We start from the raw sequence: 11,876 nt of genomic DNA, 5'->3' as shown, positions 1-11,876 counted from the left end.
ACCAGAAGCATTTCAATGTTCTCTATTAACTGTTCATTGGCAATAAAATTATTTATCTTTTGAGAAACCAAAGACAAATTTTGACATATTCACCAACACGGTAATTGACTACTATATTTTCCTAAGAGCCATCAGAAGTATTATAATTCACTTTCTTTTTTTTTTTAATTTTATTTTATTTTTAAACTTTACAATATTGTATTAGTTTTGCCAAATATCGAAATGAATCCGCCACAGGTAGCAAAATGTGCACACCTTTGTTACAAACAAAAGAATTGCTTTTCTAAATTTGACTATGGAAACACAAAGTGTGTTTTATGTACTAAGGTATTATCCTCTCCTTCAAAATTGTCCCTTGTAAACGAAGAAAGTAGCATAAACATGTATACACCATCAAGTGTAAACGAAATAGCTGGTGGGAAGCTGCTGTATAACACAGGGAGCCCAGCCTGGAGCTCTGTGATGATCCAGAGGGGTAGGCTGGGGTTGGGGAGGGAGGCTCAAGAGGGAGGTGATATATGTAAAACTGTGGTGATTCGCATTGCTGCATGGCATAAACCAACACAACTCCTTGTAAAGCAATTTTCCTCCCATTAAAAAATAAAAATAAAAACTGCAAAAAAGAATTGTCCCTTGGCATCATTCTTACAAAGCTAATATCCTTCAAAGGGTGTTCTAAAATTAGGGGCTTCAAGCTCAAGTTATACAAAAAGCAACTGGGACTTAACAGAGAGAGAAAAGGAGTCACATACCAGAAAGAAACTTAAGCAACATGAGTTAGTTTTTTATTGGATAGACTTTTTGGTTATCAAAATGTATTCCTTTAACATAATGAAAATTTATCTCATTTCATGGGCCTAATAATGTCTTACTTAAGACTTTTGAACAAAAGACTAAAGGTAACGGGTCTTCATTTCCTTTGTATCAACTCCTTTCCAATACTGAACAGGTATTGTTAACAGGTTAACAACAGCTAACAGGTTATTTGGAAGCCAGAAAGGCCAGATAAGTTTCAAAAAGGGTTATTTAGGGGTGGGAGTATGTAATCAGAGCTGGTTCATGGCAATATTAAAACAAGTGGACTAATCTTGCAAAATGCTTAAGACAACCAATGACTCAGAACCAACAGACCCTACAAACTAGCCGTATAGTAGCATCACTGTCAAAAGAGCAATGTCCATGTACAAACACACTAATTTTATAAAAACAGTTTTCGAGATAAAATGGAAAAAAACAACTTACTGAAAAGTCTTCAAAGATTTTCTTGAGTTCTTTGTGACCATGCCTTTCAGCAATATGTGCTGGATCTGAACCTTCCAGATTTTTTATCTTAGATGCCCTGGTTGCTCCTGAACATTGAAGCAAATGAACAGCCAAGTTCTTTAACCCAAATTTTGCCGCACAGTGGAGAAGAGTTGGAAGTTCTTTGAAATAAGAATCTGAAATAAGCAAAACAGAATAATTTTTTTCATCACATTTGGAACCATATAAGAAAAAGTCAAACACAATCTATTGGGAACATGTATACACCTGTGGCAGATTATGTTGATGTATGGCAAAACCAATACAATATTGTAAAGTAAAAAAAAAAAAAAAAGATCACACTCCCCCCCACCAAAAAAATAATTCCCACAAAGCTTTCCTGACTTGTAGAGTCAGCAAATAAGAAACCATCAAAGGTTTAGCAGTGTAGACTCTCCCCTTTCTATTCCTTATCTTAAATCAAGCATGCATCAATATTCTCACTAGCATTAGTGCCTCTCCCTTACCTGTACGGTGAGTTTAATATAGAAAGCCATATCAGTTTCAAATGTAAAACAAAACAAAAACATTACATTGTAAAAACTCCTTTTCAATGTATTTCAGTATTAACCAAATACTTAAATAACAAATGAATTCCTCTATAAGATCTTTTTTGTGTTTTCTACTTCCATGTCTACTTTGTTTCCTTTTGAAGTTGAAATGAACATGAAATTCCAGGAGGGGTTATGTTAGATTTCTGTATGAGTTTTTTTCTTTCAAAAAGTAACTGCAATAGCAAATACAGGTAGGCACTTTTATAAAAATCTTCAGTATGGAATTTTCCATTAGGATTTTGTAGGTTTCATGTCAATGTTTTGGAGTTTGAATTTCCTAATTACATATTAGTCAGAAGACGTGTATTAATTATGCATAACTATAAAATGATGAACGCAAACTGCTACCCCAATGATAACACACACACATACACAAACTGCTGAGTGATGGTTTATTATTATTCTATACTTTCACACCTTGCTAGAAAAACTGTGTTACAGAAATTACACATCACCTCACTTTAATAGCTGTGGCATTATTAGAAGCAAGCCATGTGAAGATTTATAGTAACAGAAACAAAACCATCAAAGCAGAAGTCAATTATCTTTCAGCAAAATTCTGAAGCAGTGAAAATAGCCACCTCATAATGTTTTGGAAAATTGTGAATCCGGCCTCATTTATCTGTTTGCCATTTTGTAGACCAAAAAAAAAAAAAAAAAAAAAGGAAGAGAGAGGGGATCTAAACTTGGTGATTTCAGTTCACTTAGGTGTGTGGGTGTTTGAGGGCTAAATAAATCATTTAGTTTTTTGGTTTGTATGTTTAACCAGGAAACACAACAAAACAAAAACCTTTAGGACATGTTAAAGACTTCTGGTAAGGAAATATTTTATCCTTCAAAATGTGTTAGAACTAAATGGCTATAGGTAGATCTATGATTGAATTTCAGTGACAAAAGCACTGGTCCCTTCTTGTATGGTGTGCAGTGAGCAAAAAATTATCAAGTATTTTATAAAGATGAGCTTATAATAGCTGAAACTCTTCAAGGTAGGTAGCAATTTTCAAACTAAAAATAATGTATTTTCTTAAAAAGGAGTTAAGATGCAAATTTCTATTTATTTTCATGCAAATAAACTATAAAATAATTTTCTGCTATAATTAAACCAAACCAAAGTTAGTAAAGAAAAATATTTGCATTATGTCAGATTTTTACATGCCCTTGGTCATGTTGCTCTGTTATACCATCATCACTTGCCAGTCAATGCCTTATGCATTGTTCCTGCACATTGCTATTCTGGTATACTTTTGAATCACAGTTATTGCAGCACAAAATATTATTTTCATTAAATAAGTGTTTAATCAGTATACAAATACATTCACCTTTTAACCTGTTTGTAAATTTCTCAAGTTTAAGGTGATATAGTATTAGAAACAACTATGATAAACTTTATTAAGAATCTCTCTTTTTATATACCAGGAAGAATAAAAAAGACAGTGACCAAGTGTACATGGTTTTTCAGGGCTCATTTCTTGACAGTTTTGATATTCTGAGCTATGTTTTCTGGCACATAAAAGGAAGAAGTTCTGCTGATTTAAGATTATGTTGCGTATACTAAATGGGACTACAGGCTTGTAGGCTGGTTCCTTTATTTTCCATTTCTTTATTTCATTTTTAGTTGTAGCTGAAAACCCACTAACCTACTAGAAGGCTTTGCGAGCTTATAAACATGAAAAAGCTTTGGAAGTCATCTTTCCAGTTTCCTCCTCAGTAAGAGAATTGCCTTCCTGCAGTCTATAAGAGATGATCTTCCACGTACTGCCTGCATAGCCCTAATGATCGAGTGTTTTCTACTTTCTAAGGCACCTGTTTCTTGATTAGACAACACTGATCATTAGACATTTTTACTTCTGTTGAGGTGAAATGTATTTCCTCTAAATTACTTGCTCTTCATATCCCTTGGGCTATACAGAATATGATCCTTATGAAAGTGCGGGCTTAGAATCAGCTGGCTTTGCCATATGTTCACTGTGTGAAGTTTCAGCAAGCCACTCAGTATTCGAGCCTAGCTGTATTTCAGCATCTCAGTATTTCAGCATCCAAGTTTGTAGGGCTATTGACATAATTAAATGACAACATATTCTAAAAAGTGTCCACAAGAGTCTTAGTTTCCTTTTCTTTCTCTCTTTTGCATCAAATGGTTTAAAGCTGCCTTGTCCTAACTCACCTTTGCCCCAATCGTATGATCACAAATTCTTTTCACTATTCCAACTAGTTATCATCCTAAGAGACTGACTCCACTTTTTAAATGGTGGATCTGTTTGAAACCTGCCCCAATGTGATCATTACAGCTATCCCTTTCATGGTCTTGGATGAGGTTATTTCTGCTGCTTAGTTTCATTATGTAAGAAATGCTCAGCTTGCTAAGGTACATGACCAATAATTAGAAATTTTCTAATTTAAGTTTTTTTAAAAAAATTAATATATGGCAGAGTTAACATTTCAAAGAATTAAAATGTTTTTTAGGAGTAATATTAGTTGTTTTTAATACTAATTAGATCATGACCTCTAGCATTATTTTTCAGGACATTAAGTTAAATATACTTAATGTATGTGTATATATTATTATATTAGTATACATATTATATTTATATATGAATAAAGGTATTCATGTCAATAAAGGTATAATTATGCTAAGAAATAGTTTGGGTTTTCTGGTATCATGCTTTTTATAAAATCATACTTTTTATATTTTACCTTGATTTGATTACTATAAGAATTTGAGACAAGAATGAATTGCTCTGTGTACCATACAAGCACATTTGTAACAGTGTAAGATAAGAAAGTTCTTTATCTTAAAAGAACAAACAAACCTTGTTGGGCGAGCCTATCCTCTCTCCTGGGCATTCACTCAGCGTAGAGAATGCACACATGCATGGTCAGTCACTAAGTTATGTCCGACTCTTTGTGGCCCCATAGACTGTAGCCCACCAGGCTCCTCTGCCCATGGGGTTCTCCAGGCAAGACTACTGGAGTGGGTTGCCATTTCCTACTCCAGGGGATTTTCCCAACCCAGGGATCTAACCTGTGTCTCTTAAGACACCTGCATTGGTAGGTGGATTCTTTATTACTGAGCCACCTGAGAAGCTGTCAGAGAATGAGTGCTGATCAAAGAATGTGTCAGTGACTCAGGAGATTACTGCAATCTATCCCTTGCTCTTCTTCAGTGCTTAATTTTATTCTAGACCACATGATTACTAATGTTTTTGCTTACAGATATTTATGTTTTGATTGCTTTTGAAAAATTATAGAAGTGTAATTTCACTGATCACGAGTTTCAGGAGTTTTGACAGTTATACATATCTACATAGTGAAGTGAAGTGAAGTCGCTCAGTAGTGTCTGACTCTGTGACCCCATGGACTGCAGCCTCCCAGGCTCCTCCATCCATGGGATTTTCCAGGCAAGAGTACTGGAGTGGGGTGCCATCACCTTCTCCAGGAGATCTTCCCGACTCAGGGACTGAACCCGAGTCTCCCACATTGCAGGCAGATGCTTTACCCTCTGAGCCACTAGGGATAACCACCACCCAAAACAAGCTGAAGAAACTAATCACCATCGCAAGTTCTCTTCTGTTTCATTCGAGTCAATTCTCCAGAGAATTCTCCAATTCTTCAGAGGCAACTACTATCTAATTTTTATCAAAACAGATGAGTTTTATTTCATCTGATATTTTTCACAACTGGAATCATACAGTATATACTCTTGCATTCCATTCTCTTCTTCTCTATTTCTGATGAGAAGTCAGGTGTAATTCTTATTGTTTTCCTATATGGCATGTGCTTTCCTCAATACACACATCCCCACCTCAACTCCTACCCCAGCTACTTTTAAGATTTTCTCTTTATCTTTAATTTTTATCAGTTTAACTCTGGGGTGGGTAGGCATAAAATTTTTGTATATATTCTGCTAGGGGGTTACAGGGATTATTGAATCTGTGGGTTAATGCTATTCATCAATTTTGGATCATTCCTCAGCCTTTAGTTCTTCAAATATTTTTCTGCTCATTCTCTCTCTTTACTCTGAGAATTCAATTACACATATGCTTGATATTTAGTATTATCCCATACACCTTGAGTCAAAACTGAGTAGATGAACTGAGTTTGTTCTTTTAAGGCTTTACTTGGACTCTGGATTTTTCATCTTTTTCAGTTTGAATAATTTATTTTGACTGTCTTCAAGTAAACTGATTCTTTTCTTTTTTTTCCTACAATTATGCCCATCTAATATCCAAAAATTTTCTGATATTATATGTTTCTAGAATTTCCTTTTTTAAAATTATAATTTCCATTGCTCTAATTAAATTTCCATCTCTTCATGCATTTGTACCATTTTACAATAGATTCTGTAACATACATATTGTAATCATGTTAATGTTCCTATTTGATCATTTCAACATCTGGAGCATTTCTATGTTTGCCTCTAATGACTATCTTCTCTTGACAACAGGTCATCTTTAATTCCTTCTTTGTATTTCTTGTAATTTTATATCTGGTGCTGAACAATATACCTAAAGGATCAAAGTAAATAATATCTACCCCAAGAAAGGCACACCCTTTCTTCAGTCAGACAACTAGACTTGAAAGCGGACTCAAACTAATCTGTAGATGAGCTGAACTTGGTCATTTTTTTTGTGACTTCACTTAGATTTAGTTAATCACTGGCTTCAAATACTATGAGGGCAGAACCATAACTTTCTTGCACAGCTTGGGATCTAAGCTTCGGTGAGACTCAAGAAATCTCTGTTGCTTTGCAGACTGGCTGTCAGCCTTTGGGTAACTGGATGGTTCTTTTTCCTCTCAAGTTCTGCCTCCAGAAGTTTTCACATCAGAATATCTCACTCAGATTTTGTGCAGCCTCTGTATACACCCAGTTAAGGTAGATTTCTTACTATCCCAAATAGGGGATATTATTTCACTTTTACAACTCTCCATATTCAGAACCTGTTTGCTGCTGCTTTCCATACAATAAAAGCTTTGATGGAATTTGTTTCAGTAACTCTGTCCCACTCCTGCTCTTTAGCAGCCACTAGTGGTCCAATGGCACCCCACTCCAGTACTCTTGCCTGGAAAACCCCATGGAAGGAGGAGCCTGGTGGGCTGAGGTCCATGGGGTCACGAAGAGTCGGATATGACTGAGCGACTTCCCTTTCACTTTTCACTTTCATGCATTGGAGAAGGAAATGGCAACCCACTCCAGTGTTCTTGCCTGGAGAATCCCAGGGACGGGGGAGCCTGGTGGGCTGCCGTCTATGGGGTCGCACAGAGTCGGACACGACTGAAGCGACTTAGCAGCAGCAGCAGCAGCAGCAGCAGCAGCAGCAGCAGCAGTGGTCCAAGAACTGAGAACTTCCAGATGTACAAGAAGGACTTAGAAAAGGCAGACAAACCAGAGATCAAACTGCCAACATTCGTTGGATCACAGAGAAAACAAGGGAATTCCAGAAAAACACTGACTTCTGCTCCATTGACTATGCTAAAGCCTTTGATTGTGTGACTCACAACGAACTGAAGAAAATTCTTAGAGATGGGAATACCAGACCACCACCTTACCTGTCTCCTGAGAAACCCGTATGCAAGTAAAAAAGCAACAGTTAGAATCAGATATGGAAAAGTTGACTGGTTCCAAATTGGAAAAGAAGTATGTCAATGCTGTATATTGTCACCCCATTTATTTAGCATATATGTAGAGTACATCATGTGAAATGCCAGACTGGATGAATCACAAGTTAAAATCAAGATTGCCAGGAGAAATATCAATAACCTCAGATATCCAGATGATAACACTGTAATGACAGAAAGTAAAGAAGAACTGAAGAGTCTCTTGATGAGGGTGAAAGAGGAGAGTGAAGAAGCTGGCTTAACATGCAACATTCAGAAAACTAAGGTGATAGCATCCAGTCCCATCACTTCATGGCAAATAGAAGGGGAAAAAGTGGAAGCGGTGACAGATTTTATATTATTGGATTTCAAAATCAGCACGGATGGCAACTGCAGCCATGAAGTTAAAAGGCACTTGCACCTTGCAAGGAAAGTTATGACAAACCTAGACAGCATATTAAAAAACAGGGACATCACTTTACTGACAAAGGCCCATCTAGTCAAAGTTATGGTTTTTCTAGTAGTCATGTAGAGATGTGAGAGTTGGACCATAAAGAAGGCTGAGCACCAAAGAATTGATGCTTTTGAACTGCAGTGCTAGAGAATACTCTTGAGAGTCCTTTAGACTTCAAGGAGATTAAACCAATCAATCAATCCTAAAGGAAATAAACCCTGAATACTCATTGGAAGGACTGATGCTGAAGCTCAAGCTCCAATACTCTGGCCACCAGATGCAAAGAGCCAATTCATTGGGAAAGATTCAATTGGAAAGATCCATTGGAAAAGATGCTTGGAAAAAGTGAAAGCAAAAGGAGAAGGGGGTGGCAGAGGATGAGATGGTTAGACAGCTTCTCTGACTTAATGGACATGAATTTGAGTGAACTCTGGGAAATAGGGAAGGATAGGGAAGCCTGGTGTGTTGTAGTCCATGGTCTCTCAAAGAGTCAAACACAACTGAGAGACTGAACAAGTGGTCCTCAGGTATTTTAAGGGTCTTTCTTGACCTACTGCCTGCCTCCAGTATTGATATACTAGCTTTGTGCACTTAAGACAACCTACAAAAGAGTTAGTGGGTGATGCAGACCCACTCTGTAACGGGGGCTCCTTGGAGTTTTCATTCATCACACTAGCTTAAGTACAGCCATTAAATATTTGCTAAATATTCAGCTGGTTTTTCTTTACTCCTCATCTATAGTGAGTTATTGTCTTTTTGCTCTGTATGGGATGAAGGAAGTTACGAGTTGCTTCTCTATTGTGAAGGACTTCTTCTTTCCTGGAAATTAGTTAGTTCAGATTTCTTTTGTCATTCATTTTCTGCTGTATTTAAAAAGGCTATGGGGTCACACAGAGTCGGACATGACTAAAGTGACTTAGCAGTAGCATGATTTTGAAGATCATCTTGCTTGTTCTTCCTATCACAGTAAGAACAGTAGACTCTTATATTGTACATCTTAATCAGAAGCCAAAGTCCTATGAGACCTGAAGACCTTAAGCTTATCATTTCTTAAATTCACAGTGTTTGTTTTGTAAATAGTTTGTTAATCTCACCTATTAGATTAAAATAATAGATTCTTTAAGAAGATATTAAAACTTTTAGAGTGTACTTAATCTGTAATATACATCTATTTCATTTCATGGCAATTTTCATTTAATCAAGATTCTTTGTTCTATCATTGTTGTTCATTTGCTAAGTCATGTCCAACTCTGTGACCCCACAGACAGCAGCAGGTCAGGCTTCTCTGTCCTTCATTATTTTCCAGAGTTCACTCAAATTCATGTCCATTTAGGTGATGCTGTGTAACCATTTCATCCTCTGCCACTCCTTTCTCATTTTTGCCTTCAATCTTTCCCAGCATTAGCGTCTTTTCCAGTGAGTCAGCTCTTCACATCAGGAGGCCACAGTATTGGAGCTTGAGCTTCAGCATCAGTCTTTCCAGTGAATAATCAGGGTTGATTTCCTTTAGGCTTGACTGGTTTAATCTCCTTGCAGTCTAAGGGACTCTCAAGAGTCTTCCCCAGCATCACAGCTCAAAAGCATCAATTCTTCAGTGCTCGGTCTTCTTTATAGTCCATCTCACATACATATGGGCTTCCCTGGGAGCTCAGTTGGTAAAGAATCCACCTACAATGTAAGAGACCCCAGTTCAATTCCTGGGTTGGGAAGATCCGCTGGAGAATGATGGGCTACCCACTCCAGTGTTCTTGGGCTTCTCTGGTGGCTCAGCTGGTAAAGAATCCACTGGCAATGGGAGAGATCTGGGTTTGATACCTGGGTTGGAAAGATCCCCTGGAGAAGGGAATGGCTACCCACTCCAGTATTCTGGCCTGGAGAAGTCCATGGACTGTATAGTCCATGGGATTGCAAAGAATTGGACACAAATGAATGACTTTCACTTCACATCCATACATGACTACCAAAAAACCCATAACTTTGACTAGATGGTCCTTTTTTGGCAAATGATGATTTTGCTTTTTAATAAGCAACCTAGGTTTGTCATAGCTTTCCTTCCGCGGACCAAGAGTCTTTTAATTTCATGGCCGCAGGCACTGTCAGTAGTGATTTTGGAGCCCAAGAAAATAAAATCTGTCACTGCCTCCACTTTTTTTCCTTCAAGGTATAAGTTAAAAAGCCATAACTCACACTAGGATGTGGCCAAATTGCTTTTAACTTTTGTTCCTGACAAATTTTCAGTTTTCAGTTGTTTCAACCAATGTCTTTCAAATGGTAATTTTAGAGGAACAGAATTAAATGTCTGGTAGAGGAATTTTCCAACAAAAATTCAATTTCATTAGCTTTGGAAATAAAAATAAAGAGATGACCTGGAACCTAGTAAAGAAATCAAGTCACATATTTATTTAGGCTGAGCCGTTTATAACAGTTCAAGATAATCCCTATAAAAGATGGCCAATAATTAGATTGAAGTTCTCAAACCAAAGCTTTCAAAAGATTAACCTAGCTTCCCAGAATAATAAAATGGGAATATGCCCAGGGTTCGCTTTAAAATTTTTAAAGTAAGATGCATATGCAAACTGGAAGTGCATGCATGTAATCCTCTGCTCTCTTAAATCATTATCTGGAATAGTAAATCTTTATTCCCCCAGTGTGTGATGGACAAAACAATGAAGCACATACCAGAGAAGATAAAAAGTCAGGGGATCTGCCTTCTAATTTCAGCTCAGCCACTAAATCTGTGGTACTTATGAAAGGTCTGTCATTTCCCTGGACCTCTATTTCTTCATTTATGAAATTATAAGTTTGGGGTCAGAATTGTAGGACTTAGGATACTCTTCTGGGCTAGAGGCCATGCCACAGATGGCTTTAGGGTAATTTTCCCTGGATGCTAATCAGATACCAACTAAGGTGGTAAGGATGATATTTGCAAAGTTGAATAAAGGTAATGATTTTCATTCTTATTCCTTTCATCATAGGGTTTGGAGTCGGATGAAATGTTACTATTTCTATGGCTCTATAAGACAGTGCATGACTGGGTTTATGAATCTGATCGCTTTGGAGGAGCACATATGCAACATATGAGGTGTCACTCTTCCTATCCTGTTGAAAGAGTAGACATAACCTATTTAGAATTGCAGGCAAAAAATAATACTGCTGAGATTACTGTATTTCTAGAATCTTGATAGCGTAAATTAAGCAAACAAGGGAAATAATGGAATATTAAAGTTCTTTGGTGCAGTTTGTTATCTCTCTAGAAACTTTATTTATATGCATGTGTGATTGTATTTTGTTCCTATGTTCATTTAAAAAATACCTTTTGAAAATTACCAGTATGTTTGCTTCTGATTCTGAACAGCAAAGGGACCAAGAACCTAGAAAGAAGCCAAGAAAGAGTCTAAAAAGATCCAGGAAACTTGGAACACTAAGAGTATGGAAACAAGATGGGCTAGGTTGGGATCAAATGTCTAGTTACTCTACCTCCAGGTCGTGCCTTCCAGGTAGAAAGTCACCCACTGTCCTTTGTATGGGTTTCACACAGAAAGCCAAAGAATGTGTGCTACCAAGTAGTAAATCAACATATCTGACAAATGTGTGAGATTTTGTTAGGAGCATTTGGTATTTTTTGAGGACTTCTTATAGTCTTGAGAACCTGATTTATTTAAAAAAATATTAAATAATTTTTATAATAGTGAATTAAGGCAGGAAAGTAATCTTGGAAATTTGGGCAATAAAGGGGCTGCTTAGAGCTTTGGGAATATCATCATATGTAGTGCATGGGCAGAATATAAATTAAATATGAGAATGATTAGGGAAGCATCTACATGTAGGATGGCTGGAAAGAAAGGTAAAATATTTTAGAGAAACCTGCTAGGAAGCTTTTTCAGAATGAAGGAGGAATAACTGATGGCCTGAATGAATTAGAGAGGTGGCAGTAAAAATGCGCAAGGACTGAGATATCAGACATTCAAAAG

The 11,876-nt window shown here is 36.9% G+C and overlaps 1 protein-coding gene across 2 annotated transcripts in view; it reads right to left on the bottom strand.

Moving 5' to 3' along the window:
* Positions 1-826: 826 nt before the first annotated feature.
* LOC129657534 (B-cell scaffold protein with ankyrin repeats-like) overlaps positions 827-11,876 on the bottom strand; it is a 44,863-nt gene continuing 33,813 nt past the window's right edge. For both annotated transcript variants that reach the window (XR_008716786.1, XM_055587813.1), the window contains one exon: positions 827-1,439. Coding sequence is in view for 1 of the 2 variants with exons in the window: in XM_055587813.1 (XP_055443788.1) it covers positions 1,117-1,439 (323 nt within the window). In the remaining variant the exon portion in view is untranslated. The remainder of the gene's footprint in view (positions 1,440-11,876) is intronic.

Source organism: Bubalus kerabau, chromosome 7 (assembly GCF_029407905.1).
Source record: "Bubalus kerabau isolate K-KA32 ecotype Philippines breed swamp buffalo chromosome 7, PCC_UOA_SB_1v2, whole genome shotgun sequence".
Classification (NCBI taxonomy): domain Eukaryota; kingdom Metazoa; phylum Chordata; class Mammalia; order Artiodactyla; family Bovidae; genus Bubalus; species Bubalus kerabau.
This window is presented reverse-complemented; position numbering and strand designations above follow the sequence as displayed.